This window comes from Phalaenopsis equestris, unplaced genomic scaffold (genome assembly GCF_001263595.1).
Source record: "Phalaenopsis equestris unplaced genomic scaffold, ASM126359v1 Scaffold000002, whole genome shotgun sequence".
Lineage (NCBI taxonomy): Eukaryota > Viridiplantae > Streptophyta > Magnoliopsida > Asparagales > Orchidaceae > Phalaenopsis > Phalaenopsis equestris.
Genome location: NW_018164444.1, coordinates 34,539,448 through 34,555,467, shown reverse-complemented (window position 1 = coordinate 34,555,467; position 16,020 = coordinate 34,539,448). Strand labels below are relative to the sequence as shown.

General features: G+C 36.5%; 2 protein-coding genes across 2 annotated transcripts; both read left to right on the top strand.

Annotated features, from left to right (window-relative positions):
• Positions 1 to 2,904: 2,904 nt before the first annotated feature.
• Positions 2,905 to 6,155, top strand: LOC110031412 (cytochrome P450 76C2-like). The gene is made up of 2 exons (XM_020734595.1): positions 2,905 to 3,898; positions 5,453 to 6,155. The coding sequence occupies exons 1-2, from the start codon at positions 2,972 to 2,974 to the stop codon at positions 6,092 to 6,094; spliced, it is 1,569 nt and encodes a 522-aa protein (XP_020590254.1). The 5' UTR covers positions 2,905 to 2,971; the 3' UTR covers positions 6,095 to 6,155.
• Positions 6,156 to 13,227: 7,072 nt separating this feature from the next.
• LOC110017879 (cytochrome P450 750A1-like) lies at positions 13,228 to 13,695 on the top strand. The gene has a single exon (XM_020715036.1). The coding sequence runs from the start codon at positions 13,228 to 13,230 to the stop codon at positions 13,693 to 13,695; it is 468 nt and encodes a 155-aa protein (XP_020570695.1).
• The last annotated feature ends 2,325 nt before the right edge of the window (positions 13,696 to 16,020 follow it).

The following is a 16,020-nucleotide window of genomic DNA, read 5'->3' as shown; positions in this document are numbered from 1 at the left end:
ATTATTTTATATTTCAAACAATAATGATTCGAACACGAACGAACGCATCACTGTTCGTGTTTGGTTCGTTTAACTAACCGAACGAAAAAAATTTGTTCGTGTTTGTCTCGTTTACTTATCGAACGAATCGAACACGAACTCATTGACGAACCGAACACGAACTGTTCGCGAACAACGAGCTTTTTTGACAGCCCTAGTTTAGATGATGATCGTCTGTAGTAATAATAGGCTTTACCGCTTAAAAGTTCAGTATCATTTTTTGTTAGGGTCTGTTTGGGATTACTGTTTTTTTATATTTTTATTTTTATTTTTAGTATATTCTTTATTTTTTAATATAGTAGTTGAGGGTGTCATATTATCCTTTGGGCTTATCTTTTATGAAATAAAAAAAAATCCATGTATCCTGCTCAAGAAATTGAAAGAAAATTATGAGTGTTTTGTGTGATTCATATTTTGAAACTAGTAGTGGCTTCTCCCTATTCAGCTCTCCATGATCCATATCCGACTTTTTTTGGGTATGTTTAAGTTGGTCTGTTTGCTCAATTATTCTATTTAATTAACATTGATCATTGATGTTAACAGATGAATTCTTCACCATATAAACCCATGAAATTTTTTCTTCTCTAACATCCTACAATCATAGGCAAATAAAGAGAAAAATCATTGAAGAGAGAGAGAGAGAGGATCTCTTGCAACAACAAAAAAAGAGGAGAAGAGAGAAAGATATAAGTCAAATCAACGTCTTGCTTTCACATTTAGTAAACAGAATGTGACTTTTAAGGCCCCCACATGAAATTTTCCACAATCAGAGAGCTTGATAACTCATCAATGAGCTTGGATGAAGCCAGTAACGAACTCACTAGTTCACCTATAGAGATAAAAGAACACTAAAAAGGACTTGTACATAATTTACAAGAGACTTGACAACTCATCAAAGAGCTCGAATGAAAGCAATGGTGTATGCATTAGCTCATTTATAAATGCAAACAAATCTATTTGAAACCAAACATTACGATTATGGATGGGTGTCCTCTTGAGCACTTAAGTGCAAGCTAAGTATAGGAGATATGCATAATTTCAAATATATAGTCAAAATCTAAGTTGTCCTCCATCGTTATAGGGTTTGCAATCCCTCTACACTTGCAAAAAAAGGCGAAACTAAGGGCCTGAATGAAACATTTGCACATTTGCAGATTCTTTACAGATAACACATTTGTGCAAATGAAAAAAAAATCTCTATAGATCAGTCCAAATTTATAAATCTTAAATGTCTTCATATGCTGTGTTACTTTGCTTAAGTTTTCAAATCTTAAATGTTTGAAAATGTTGCGCGAGCTTAAATCAAACTAAATCCAAAAATATCTCACTTCTAGAATAGTGCATGTGTTTTAAAATTTCACATAAATGTCATTTTTAAAAATCAAATTAAATATCAAGTCATGCACACTCTTAGATGGGCTGCATTTTTTGCTGTGTAAGATTATAAGTCCCACATTTTAATATGATCTCCTTCCCTAAATAGACTAATGGACCAGACGTATTCCCTAATTAAACACTGGAAGCTTTCATCACGAACAGAAAGGAAGAAAGGGATGCTTCGCTACTCCAAAAAGAGGAAGGCAAGAGCGATTAAGGAAGCCGCAGGTCGCGATCGCGACCTTTTGCGATCAAATCGGGAGTGTGAGCTTTTGTGATCGGCACAGGGAGTGGGAGGCAGAATCGTGAACCGTGCTCCAGCATAACAACATCGAATGTGACTATGTGCGTAAGTTGTGCAGCGAGGAATTACACTTGCCGAGTGTGAGAAGAAAGTTCAGTGAAGAACTTCTCAAACGCCTTCATCATCAACATCTTCTCCTTCAGTGCTTGGTTCTCTCCAAGTAGTCCACAACAACTCTAACTGTCCGAGTATTTTGGCTTCAGCCGCCTTCACCCATTCTTCTGCTGCCTTTACCCTCTCCTTAGTGGGCAAAAATTTTTTATTAGTACCCAGGAGGACTTTCAGCTAGAAGTGTAGATAAACTTTGCTCGATAAGGATTATCTCCAAAGCACAAGATCAAAAAATATCGAAGATTGTTGAAGGGTAGAAAGCCGTTGCGAGGCAGTCCGACTATCAATCTTTTCTCAGATTAATCAAGGCTAAGCGACTGTACGAGCTAGTGCTCACATTCTCCCTTTCATCTTGCATAAGAACCCACTCAAATGGGAGACCCTTTTGCTTCTTCTGAAGAGGGGTAGGATGCAAGTCAGTCGAATTAATTTACTTGCCTTCCTCTTTCGGCGCACCTCCTTGTGACTGATTGCCTCGAGCTCGATCTAAAGATCACTTGAGCCAATTGGAGAAGGGCGACTGAGGGGTGACGGATCCCTCGTTATTTTTTTCTGTCGTAGCCTCCCCCTAGGCACTACTCTGCTTGGTGTCCTCTCAGCCTTGTGGCGCTGTGCACCCAAGGGACTTGGAACCGATAGAAAACTTTCAGAGGTCACCTTCAAGATATTCGTCAACATGAACAATCGGAGGCTTCTTTCAAAGGAAGGACTTCTTTTATTGGGGTGTACAAACAAACACATTTAATGATATATTATAAAGACACCAATTATTAAGTTAGTTTTTGCTTTTACTTGAAAACAAAATGAAAATTTATATAGCTACCCTTTTAGATATCTAATACCCATAATTGGATTTTTATACTTAATTTTTAGGTGTTATAAAAAAAATATAAAAATTGTGTAGTGGGTAAGTAAATGCCCACCCCCTCAAAAAAAAACTATACATTCATTGTCAGCAATAACTGACATTGTCTTTGGATGCATACGACCGCCAACTCAAAGGCATAAATTCAGCATCCGATATCACACCTTATAAATAGATGGATACATAAAAGTAGTCTCACAAACCAGACAGACTTAACAGCTACAGCGTTGAACATTCCCAGCAGGTGGCGAGAGGGCGTGAGAGCGAGAGAGAGGATGGTGTTGATCAGTACTCCAATTATCTCAACCGATAAAGGAATAGCAGCACTACTAGCACTCTCCCTCGCCGTCTCCTTCCTGCTTTTCATCATGCTAAAACGCAAACGAGGAAATGCCTACCAGCACCTCCCTCTCCCTCCAGGTCCCTACGGCCTGCCGATTCTCGGCAGCCTCCCCTTCATCAACCGAAACCTCCACCACTATTTCGCTGGCCTTGCCCGCACCTACGGCCCGGTACTCAGCCTCCGCCTAGGCTCCAAACTCTGCGTCGCAATCTCCTCCCCGTCCGCCGCCCGCCAGATTCTTAAAGATCAAGACGTCGCCTTTGCAAACCACGCCACTCCCGCCGCAGCCCGCTTCTACTTTCGCGGCTCCAACCCCAACCTTCTGTTGGCCCCATACGGCCCTCTCTGGCGCACGATGCGCAAAACAGCCGTGCAGGAGATGCTCAACGCAGCCAGCATAGAAGTCGTCGCGCCGTTTCGCCGCAGGGAAATGCGGCGCACGGTGGAGGAGTTGTTGGCCAGCGCGAGGACCGGTGCGGCTGTGGATGTGCGGGAGACCACGTTCAAGACCATGCTCAACATGATGACGAGCATGTTGTGGGGGGAACGAGTTGCCAGCGCCGGCGAGGGGAAGGAGTTCCGGAGAGCGATCGAGGACGTTGTAGAACTCTTAATGGCGCCCAACGTAGCTGATTTTTTTCCTGTGGTGGCGGCACTCGACCCGCAGGGGTTAGGGCGGCGGGTAAAGAAGCTCATGGGGTGGATTTATAAGTATCTTGACATGACGGTGGAGAAAAAGAAGCGGATGATGGCGGGCGGGGAGAGGAGGAGGGATGTGTTGGAAGCGTTACTGGACCTCGTAGAGATGGGGAACCCGGAGGCGCCGTTCACCTTGGATAATGCCTATAAACTGATGGTGGTGAGTCGTAGTTCTTCTACCATGTGCATCTTCTTTCAACACCTAATGATTCTCAACTGATTTGAACACAAATCAAAATTCATACTTAACACATCATATTGATGAAGATCCAACCTTTACTTAGTAAATTAATAGAGCCAAAAACATAAAATTATCCTCCCATATAATTAAAAATTTAAATTTGGGGATCACTTCATTTTTAGGGTGGCCTTTTCGTCTGAAATAATATTTTTTTCGATCATATTTGCTTTCAAGCGCTCTATTGCTTTGAACTTATGACTTTTAGAAGAAGGAAGAAAATATTACATATATATAATCAAAAAAGAGATATTTACATAGATATATAGCAAATAAACCTCATGAATTTATAAGATTTAAATACTTGATGTATGTTAAGTTTTTTTTTCCTTCTCACAGCTTTCAACTACCTTCATTTATTGCTTCAGCAGGTTTTTTTTTTAATTTATTTTTTCACGTTGACTTCTTATTCTTAAGTAAACAGTTCTTTTTATTTTATTTTCATTTTTTTTGAGATTTTTACATATATCACTTGATTCCTATATATTTATTTACATATCTATTATCTAAACTTCAATTTTTTCATATAGGCAGCAAACTTTTGCATAAAAAAGTATTTTTCTTGTTAACTAATGATAGTTTTATTTGATATAAAAGATTTGACAGGTATAAATGTAAAAAATAAAGTTTATTTCTGAATTTTATAGATGTTTAAATGACCCTGTCAAAGCCTCATTTTAGCATACCGAGTCTTTGTTTGGGCCCTAGTCAATTAAATTCCCAAAATTAATTTGGTCCAATTAAAAATTATGGAGCACTCGTATTAAATTTTAAAATTAACTTAATAATTTGATTACAATTAAATTATAATATGTTGAATATTTTTTAAAAAAATATAATTAATTTAATTTAATTTAATTGTCTAAATGAAGCTAAATGATAATTAAAAATTTGTTTTCACAACTTTTCATTCGTCATTATTAATAACTGTTCTTTCTTTTTTGCATATTGCATATTTAGCACAAATCTTACTTTCTTACATTCATACCCCTCAAACTTTTCATATCACATAAAAAATATTATTATTTTAACTAAAAGAAAAGTAAAATACACTTTTTCATGTAAAGTTTAGGTGATCTATACATAAAAATTAAAGTTTAGGGGTTAGATATGTAAACACATAGAATCAAGCGATAGGCATGTAAATCTTCCAAAAAAAAAGATAGCTTTTTTTTAAAATTTATCCCATAAGAAAACATCACTAATACTAAGTTTTCAAAAGCGAAATACTCATTTTAGGTGTCAGACATGTAAAGAGTTAAGAATTACATGCTATTTAGGTAAAGTTTTCTCAAGTGGAAAAAAAGTGAATGCAAAGGCTACAAAAAAAGTCTGTAAAAGTAGTAAATAAATTTTAAAAATTGTAATCCTCGATTAAAATAGATAACAAAGCCAAAATTCAAACAAACTTTATCAAAAATACAAAATTTCGTCAGTGATTTTTCTTCTGATTACATAGATTATCTTTCATTGCAGGATCTTATAGGAGCAGGAACCGACAGCACTTCCACTACCGTAGAATGGGCCATGGCCGAGCTGTTAAGCGACCCAACAAGGATGCAGAAAGCACATCAAGAGCTTGATGCAGTCGTCGGAAAGCACCGCGTCGTGGAAGAGTCTGACATCCCTCAGCTCCGCTACATATGTGCGGTCGTCAAAGAAACATTCCGCCTCCATCCTGCAATTCCTCTGCTCATCCCTCACTGCCCAAGCTCTCAAAGTGCCATCGGAGGCTACTCGGTTCCCGCCGGCACCACCGTCTTCGTCAACGTGTGGGCCATTCATAGGGATCCCTGTTTGTGGGGAAAGGATGCCGAGGAGTTTAGGCCGGAGAGGTTCTTGGAAACCGGCAATGAAAAAATCAACTTTTATGTGGGAGGGAATGATCAATTCTGCTACATGCCATTTGGAGCCGGGAGAAGGGCGTGCGCGGGGACTGCAATGGGAGAGAGAGTGGTTCATTACATGCTTGCCTCTCTCCTGCATTCGTTCGAGTGGCATTTGCCAGAGGGTGCGTCGATGGATTCTGAGGAGGAGTTTGGGACTGTTTTGAGGAGGGCGGGGCAGCTCATTGCTGTGCCGACGATGAGATTAGCTAAGCCGGAGCTCTATTCTTAGTCTATGAATATTTATGCTTTAAGTGTAAGGTATTCTCTGTGTAGAAAATAAAATTAGATTTGAGTGCACTTATATGTGTAATGTCATTTACCCTTTAGGTTTATTTTAATTAGAAGCTTGCCACGTTATTATGTATGAATTAAGCAATAAAATAAGGGTTGCACGGAGTACTTCACTTAGCTACCTTGAGGCTCCTTCTCCTGGAACTTTACATCAGTTTTCTTTCTTTTTCTCTCTCGAAAGACTTCTTTACGGTATCAACGCTGCACAGCTTTAGAGCAACATGAAATCAAACTCTTCAACATCAATACAAGACAACCAACAATCATTAAATGATTTCAAAAAATAAAAAAAGATCAACATACACAATTCTTTAGAGTTTCTAATGTCCCACATCATGGATGTGGTCAATACCTCGTTAACTTAACAAAATTGCTTGATATGGAAAGTACAAATCTCAAAGTTGCTTATGACTAACCATATCACATGAAAATACCATAAAAGTACATATCACATGAAAATACCTCACATGAAAATACCTTAAATACATATATATATATATATATATATATATATATATATAGTTGTGCTCTACGTCTCGGCTCATTGGTGCGGCCTCTGGCGTAAGTTCCTCGGGTCGGGGGTTCGAATCCCGTGGCGCGGGCACTTCAGATCAATTAAAGCACACTGAGTTTCGACCCAAATGGGAACGAATTATTTGGTGCCCACATGACCAAATAATCTACTAGCCTTCAAAATATTGAATTATTTTTGCAGCAGCCTATGCGGCGTGGGGTTTCATACGTTGTTGCGTATCAATCCTGCACTGCACGTAGTGTACCTACGTACAAAAGCACTCATATTATAGACTTTTTTTAGTTTTTCCTTTTTTTGCTTACACACACACACACACACAAAAGATCCAGCTGCTCCACCATTTTTTCTTATGGGAGCCCTGTTGATTGCACAAGTAAACAGGGGTGCTCCACTTCTTTTTATTCTAGAAGCCACATTGATTACCTCCTAGCATGTTGGTGGACTTCAGAGAGGGACTCCACCTCTTTCCTCCTCCAAATAGGCTCAAAATGGCCCCAAAAGCAGGAAACCATGAAATTGCAAAAAATTGACCAGAATTTGAGTGTTGCTGCAGCAACCCTTCAGAACCACCTGATTTCACACAATTAGATGCTGTTGCGTGCGATCTGCATGATTTTGCATCATTGATTGCAAACCACGTGAAAAAAATAACACACACAGGTGTGTCGGGCGCGACATAGGGGAGCCCCACTAGGATGCGAGACATATGCCTTCAACAAATTTTCATCATCAGACACAAAATTTCAATGGATTGCCTGAATTTAAAGATAATTTTTTCAGCTACAAACATTCTAACTTCAATTAAAAATTTTCAATAATTCTAATTTTAGCAAACTTATATTTAAACTGACTGGCTCGAATAGAAGGTAATTTTTTGACCTAGAAACATTCTAACTTCAATTAAAAATCCTCAAGAATTCTAATTTTAGCAAACTTATAGTCAAACAGACTGGCTCGAAGAGATAGACCCAATGATGCCAAAATTGATCTAATCGAGCAAATTAAGCATAGATCAAGCTTTTAAACTACTCTTGCAAGTTCTTAGTGCATAATTGTAAGGTCAAACAGATTCCAAATCTATTAAGCTTTTAGTCAAATCGAACATCTTGGCGAGACAAATTGGAGGAGCGCAAGATTGTTTAATTTTTGACTTCATTATTGCATTCAATGGTTTACCAAATGCCATCTAATCAGGAAAATCTCTCTGAGCCATCTGATAAAGTTATTCAGATTCATTTCTTATTTGTAGAGAGACATTTCCTAAACTATATAAATAGAGCTATATCCCCCTCTTTAGAGAGACAAAGAGCTGAGCCTAATGAAGGATCAGGAGAATGAGCTGAAGCACAATGTCATTTTTGTACTAAAAATCCAGCAAATTTTTCCCACTCCGCTAGTCTGCCATCGTAGAACACAATCAGCCACCACTTGCTCTTTGTGATGAATCTTCTTGTAGAATCGCAGTGTGCACTATGATATCCTAGTGTACATTGCAAAAAAATAATGCACCTTGCATACATGATCGACTAAGGCTTACTTGGAACACAACTCGTGCAGCTTCCGACTTCAGTCTCTATAGCCTATGAACATCATCACAACTCACCACTATGGTCCAAGCGACCAACACAATCTATGTGGCTTTCAACTTGTGCAACCCCTGACTTCAGCCCGTGCAGCCTATATATGTTATTTCAGTACATGCAGTTCTCAAATCCGACCCCTGTGGTCTACAAATATCATCACAGCTCACTTTTACCGCCTACATTACTTACTACTCATGCATCTACTGACTCATGCCTCTGCAAACTGTAGTCATTATCGCAACTGTCAGTTATGGTTTTTATGAACAACTACGACCAATGTGACCCACAACTCATATTGTTCCAAACGCTAACCTCTGCGATCTACCAATGTTATCGCCGCTCACCCCTATGCAACCAAATATGGTCTACGTAGATCACAGGTTCTGTAGCTTCCCATTATGACTTCTATGGCCAATTGATGCTTTGAAACAACTATCTTCAACCCACACAGCTAACTGCTATCATGGCTTTTATCTGCGGTCAATAAAATAAGCTGACACTACAACCACTATCTACAACATTCACAATTAACTACTGCTTTCATACCAATTGACTAAAAAGCTTGCAACCAGTTATCACTGAGATTCATATTCATTGCAGTCAAACTATAACTATTATCGATGAAATATTGTTGTAATTTTATAATGACATCTTTATAACTCTATCTTTCATAATTCATAACAAGAGCATATTTGTGTACTCACAACTCATAGTGAATTATTTAACATGGCAAGGTCCTTAGGCTTTTTCCAAGATGTTTTACCTAAAAACTGAGGTATCTCTTACTGCATACTTCTGTTTAATTACGTAAGTGTGTGTTGGGTGTTTGTTCAATACTAAAAAGACAATTCATTACTCTACCGCAACAGACCTTCCAACACGCATCATATTTTCTTATTTTTTTCTCTAATATTGATCAATCTCTAATCTTAAACTTATGCTTCTTGGAATTTTTTTCTCTTTTGAAGATCATGCATGGATATGCAAATCTTCACCATGATTACTCTTTTTAGAGACCTTCATATATAAGATCATTGAAGATAGCATTCTAGAATTTATTGACGATAGTGATTTTCTTCTCATCGAAGTTTCTTTAAAAATGCTTAATAAATTTGAACAATGAGTTAATCAATACAATAGCCTAATCCTTATCTTCAATCTTAACATCCATGTTTTAAAATTCCCTGACTAACTTAACGAACTAAACCAAGTTGACATTAATGAGTTTGTTGTCTTCCATTGTACAATCGATGAGTTTATCCTTCAAGTATATTCAATTGAAAAGCATCTACAATTTCTCAAATTTCCTCCATAATTCTAAAACAATTTACACCAATCATCTTCTAAACACTTTATCTTCTAAACATAAGATGATCAAATTAAAACACCTTTTTCCTCAATGTTAATCTGTTTTTGATTGTATAGTCTTGCAGGCAATTTAGATTCAGATTATACTAACAGTATTACTTCTATTTTTATCACTATAAAAAAAAATCCTACTTAGTGTCAGACATTTCCGACACTAATCGGTTTGTTCTCCGACGCAAATTCAGATTTGCATCCAAAAAGCATTTTTTTTCTATTGTTAAAATAGGCTTCGTTAATATATTTGGTGTAAACATTAGCGTTGGACTTTAATATGCATCAGATTAGCGTCGAAATTAGTCGTCACTAAAAAATGTCGTCAAACATGCAAGTGACTCTGACATAGCGACGCAAGAGCGTTGAACATGAACGACGAAGATTATCGTCGAATAGGGACGATCCTAATTAGTGTTTGTCATATCCGACACCAATCAGCGTCGTCTAATTTCAACGCTATTAAATTGTTTTAGCGGCTGCTAGTATCTTTGGTTGATTGCAGGTGTTAGTGTCAGAAATTTCTGACACTTCTCTATAAGAAACAAAAAAAAAAGAAAATCAACAAAACGATTAGACTTCCACGTACATGCACATAACAAACACAATCATCATAATATAATATTTATCTATCATCACAACTCATAAAAGAAATCTCCAACATACACATAATGATACCAAATTAGATTTAATATAAACGGATTAAACTGATCAGAATTCACAACACAAGAAACTGAAAGTTCGTACAATACAAAAATAAAAAAAACATAAAGTCAACCCCTATGTCAGAGGAACATCAAATACAGAAAAAAACTTAATCTTCTTCCTCATCATCATCCTACTCCTCCTGCTCGACCGGACGCATGTGCCACTTGCGGGCGATCAAAACTCTTCGTCAGACGTACTACGATAACTGTAACGAGATGTTGGCCTCACACACTTATCGAAGCTCTTCATTCATCATCTTCACACGCTTGAGATCATCACACGCTTGACAAGCTCCTCGTGCTGAACCTGTAATGAGCTAGGGCCACCCACAACTGCTCGTGAGCACGTGGCCTCGAAAGTCATCCCATTTTCTCTGAGGCCCTACACTATCCCTTTTTTCTTCCCCATTGTCTGTGTCCACAACTTATACTCGGACTGCACAGTGATAGAATAACTACCACTGCTAATAGATGGTGAGGTCTGTCTCGCCAGCTCCCTTTTTCTCTCCCGGACCTACTCGTAAGCCTCTTGCATAAAAAAATTCAAATAGTAGTTGGCATTTTAAACATTAATTGACATAATGATACAATTAAATGTTTAACACTTACATTGACACGACGAGAGTGGTCGTATACCCACTGTTGTGTGCCCGTGTGCTGATGTGTAAGGACATGCGACATTGTTGTGGATGGATCTCTGCCAAGCTTCTTGGCCCTCTAGCATATCTGATTTACAAATCTCACACCTAAATTTTCATATTTACATACATAGCATGTCTCACACCTAAATTTTCATATACATATATTGCACTAATTTCTAATGCATTCACATATCTCACACCCAATTTTCATATTTACATGCATACCACAATTTTCTTATGTATTTTCGTATTTCACATCAAAATTTTTTACACTACAATATATGCATTGCATACCTAACAATGGAAACAAAAAAAATTAGAAAACCTATGTTTTTTCGATTCGACACTTACACAAGGGAAAAAAGAATGAAAACTTACACTAAACAAAAGCTTGAAGACGTGGAAGAAGAATTCTCACCTTGGACGGGGTTATAGCAGTGAAACGGAGTTAGATTTTCCGAAGAAGCCGAGGAGACAACGGAGGAACGAAGCCGAAGGAAAAGGAGCCCGCGAAGTAGAGCTGTGGTTCGCATGAACCATATTTTAGGGCTCTAGCGTCGGAATAGCATAGGATATGGCCGACTCACTTAATACTATTAAGTGAATTTAGTGTCTAGTTAACGTCATTTCTTCTAATTTTGGGACCGCGGTGCAACGCTAATGGACGCTAATCAGTCGCTAATTTTGCGTAAAAAATATTTCAGATGCTACTTAACAATTTTGATGTAGTGCATCTTCTAAAAATCAAAATCTTTTTTATCTACAAATCTCTCTACATAATACTTTATCACTGTATCTAGGGCTGTCAAAAAAGCTCGTTGTTCGCGAACAGTTCGTGTTCGGTTCGTCAATGAGTTTGTGTTTGATTTGCTCGATAAGTAGACGAGACGAACATGAATAAATTTTTTTCGTTCAGTTAGTTAAATGAACCAAACACGAACAGTGATGCGTTCATTCGGGTTCGAATCGTTATTGTTCGAAATATAAAATAATTTAAAATAATTATATATAAAAAATTTATGATATTCAAAAAATTAAATTTTATAAATTATAATATATAGTAAAATAATAATAATAATAGTATATTAATATACTATATTAATAATATACTGATATACATATTATATATTTATATAATATAAGTTATATAATTAATGTAATATAATATTTATATATCTTAATATTAAGGATGTCAAATTGGCTCGTCGTTCGCGAACAGCTTGTGTTCAGCTCGTTCGTTAAGAAACGAACATGAACAGTAACTTCACGAACAATTTCAAACACGAGTTTATTTCAAACAAACTAAATTTCAAACGAACCGAACACGAACACAAGCTCTGTTCGTTCGTGTTCGGTTCGTTTACACCCCTAACTGTATCTTTACTAATTCTTAAATGATACTCTGACACCAACCTGTTGAAAATACTCTGACAACAGCCTGTTGAAAACAAAGATAAAAAATACAGTTGAACTTTCACAAAAGATGAATGTTAACCGGCAAAAATAGTTGTTAACCGACAAAAATAGTGAATAAATTTCTGAATATGAATTAAAACTCAATGCGATAGCATTAATTAATCTAACCATTTTCAAAAGAATAGCAAAATTAAAAATATTTATATTTCTAATTCGAAGAGTGAACTACAAAGTTTCAGTTTCATATAAAAAGCACTACAGCATAAAAAATCTGCTACAAATAAGCATATAGGGACAGTCTAATTGACTACATGAGATAAATAAAAGCTAAACAAAAAAGTAAATTCCACCCTGAGAAGCTTATATTATTTTCAATATGTATAATCCTGAATAAGAGTATATAAAATAAGAGCTGATTGATTATTTATAAATTGTACTAATATTACAATAAATTTAAAATTTTAAAACTTATATAGTCAAATTTAGTTCAGGATCCAAATTCTTGTTTTTCTTAAATCACAGATCTTATTTGATGATTCTAAAACGAATTTATACCAAAAGCTGCCATTTTTGCTAAAATCCAAGCAAAGTTGGATCAATTTACTGAATAAAATGGGTCGATTATCCTTCCAAAAAACTAACATGAATTTATTAACATCGCAGAATCTCGTCGGGGGAGCAACAGACAACATTACTACAGCTATAGAATGGTCAATGGCGGAGCTGTTAAACCACCCAATGAAGATGCGAATAGCTCAGCAAGAGCTTGACGCCGTCGTTGGAAAGCATCGCGTCGTTGAAGAGTCAGACATCTCTTAACTCCGCCACTTATGCGCCGTCACCAAAGAAGCGCTCTGACTCTACCCACCAGTTCCTGCTCTAACTGTGCCGTTGGCGGCTTCTCCATTCCCACTTGCACCACCGTCTTCGTCAACGCGTGGGCCATTCATAGGGATCCCTGTTTTTGGGGGAAGGATGCAGGGGAGTTCAAGCCGGAGAGGTGGTTGGAAGCTGCCAAGGAAAAGAGTAGTTTTTCTTTTGGAGGGAATGAGTTTTGCTACATGCCATTTGGGGCGGGGAGAAGAATGTGTGTAGGAGTTGCAATGGGAGAGAAGATGGTTGTTTACATTTTGGCATCTCTATTGCATTCGTTCGACTGGCAGTTGCCGGAGGGGAAGTCGCTAGATCTTCAGGAGAGGTTTGGGACGGTTTTAAGGAAGACGGAGCAGCTCTTTGCGGTGCCGGCGGTGAGGTTGGACAAGACGGAGCTTTATAGCTCTTTGCGGTGCCGGCGGTGAGGTTGGACAAGATGGAGCTTTATGTTAGATGATGATCGTCTGTAGTAATAATAGGCTTTACCTCTTAAAAGTTCAGTATCATTTTTTGTTAGGGTTGTTTGGGATTACTGTATTTTTTTTTTTTTTTTTTTTTTTTTTTTTTAGTATATTCTTCATTTTTTAATATAGTAGTTGAGGGTATCATATTATCCTTTGGGTTTATCTTTTCTGAAATAAAAAAAAATCCATGTATCCTTCTCAAGAAATTGAAAAAATTTTTTGAGCGTTTTGTGTGATTCATATTTTGAAACTAGTAGCGGCTTCTCCCTATTCAGATCTCCATGATTCATATCCGACTTTTTTTGGGTATGTTTCTGTTGGTCTGTTTGCTCAATTATTCTATTTACTATTTTTTTTTATATTTCTAAGAATTTGTATTTTACATTTATCATATAATGTATTTCCTTATTCATAAACACTTGCATGGAAATTGAATTCTTCAAATTGTACTCCTTTCTTATATAAAACCCTCTAACTTCCTCTCAATTATATTCCTTCATATTTTGGAGTAAAAAGGTATGAGAAACATAAAAGAAATTCTTGTAGGACGACTATAGTAATGAAGAGATCCATTTCATTTTAGAAATAGCCATTGCAATTCCATACTTTATAGTTGAAATCATTATAAATAGAATAGAAAGTTGAGCATAAATGGCGATGCAAGATGTTCATTGCCCCTCCCTACTCATAATTGATGTGATTTGCTAGGATAGTTATAATTGAATAGTTGAGAGATCATTATAGAGATAATTGTTTGTGTTTGCAGCTATAACACATGTAAGATTATCATATCCCCTTAAGTAAATGTGCTAATGATATAATTTTCAACATGTCTCACAATAGTTGAACCATGCTATAGTGAAGCATTTCCCATGTTAAGTGTGGTTCATTTTTCTAATTAGTCTAAATAATGGCTCTTTACAAAGTCCTAGATAGTGGCTACTACAAAGGTTTAAGTGGAAGTTATTATAAAGTTATAAATGGGGATTATCATAAATTAACAAATGTTCATTATAGTGGGTACAAAAATATTTAATTAACATTGATCATTGATGTTAACAGATGAATTCTTCACCATATAAACCCATGAAATTTTTTCTTCTCTAACATCCTACAATCATAGGCAAAGCAAATATAAAGAGAAAAATCATTGAAGAGAGAGAGAGAGAGAGGGGATCTCTTGCAACAAAAAAAAAAGAGGAGAAGAGAGAAAGATATAAGTCAATTCAACGTCTTGCTTTCACATTTAGTAAACAGAATGTGACTTTTAAGGCCCCCACATGAAATTTTCCACAATCAGAGAGCTTGATAACTCATCAATGAGCTTGGATGAAGCCAGTAACGAACTCACTAGTTCACCTATAGAGATAAAAGAACACTAAAAAGGACTTGTACATAATTTACAAGAGACTTGACAACTCATCAAAGAGCTCGAATGAAAGCAATGGTGTATGCATTAGCTCATTTATAAATGCAAACAAATCTATTTGAAACCAAACATTACGATTATGGATGGGTGTCCTCTTGAGCACTTAAGTGCAAGCTAAGTGTAGGAGATATGCATAATTTCAAATATATAGTCAAAATGTAAGTTGTCTTCCATTGTTATAGGATTTGCAATCCCTCTGCACTTGCAGAAAAAGGCGAAACTAAAGGCCCGAATGAAACATTTGCAGATTCTTTACAGATAACACATTTGTGCAAATGAAAAAAAAATCTCTATAGATCAGTCCAAATTTATAAATCTTAAATGTCTTCATATGCTGTGTTACTTTGCTTAAGTTTTCAAATCTTAAATGTTTGAAAATGTTGCGCGAGCTTAAATCAAACTAAATCCAAAAATATCTCACTTCTAGAATAGTGCATGTGTTTTAAAATTTCACATAAATGTCATTTTTAAAAATCAAATTAAATATCAAGTCATGCACACTCTTAGATGGGCTGCATTTTTTGCTGTGTAAGATCATAAGTCCCACATTTTAATCTGATTTCCTTCTCTAAATAGACTAATGGGCCAGACTTATTCTCGACTCATCCAACCTGATCCCCCTCCTAACAGGAATTGTAGTTGACACGACAAACTATTTATGAATGCTTAAATGAACAAGCTCGATTAAACGCGAAAATAAGCATTTCAATCATTCCCTAAAGATGGGCATATCATTGCACATCCGACCAACCGAAGGAGTCCATCCTAAAAAATAAAATAAAATAAAATAAAGACTTCAAACAATAATTGTTATAAAATGACTTAAATTAAATATATTATTAAAAGCTAAAGAGCCC

Bases quoted from the DNA above. Each gene is read 5' to 3' on its own strand.
- LOC110017879 (XM_020715036.1), top strand. From the start codon at position 13,228: ATGCGCCGTCACCAAAGAAGCGCTCTGACTCTACCCACCAGTTCCTGC.
- LOC110031412 (XM_020734595.1), top strand. From the start codon at position 2,972: ATGGTGTTGATCAGTACTCCAATTATCTCAACCGATAAAGGAATAGCA. The intron at 3,899-5,452 runs GTGAGTCGTAGT...CTTTCATTGCAG, and splicing joins ATGCCTATAAACTGATGGTG to GATCTTATAGGAGCAGGAAC.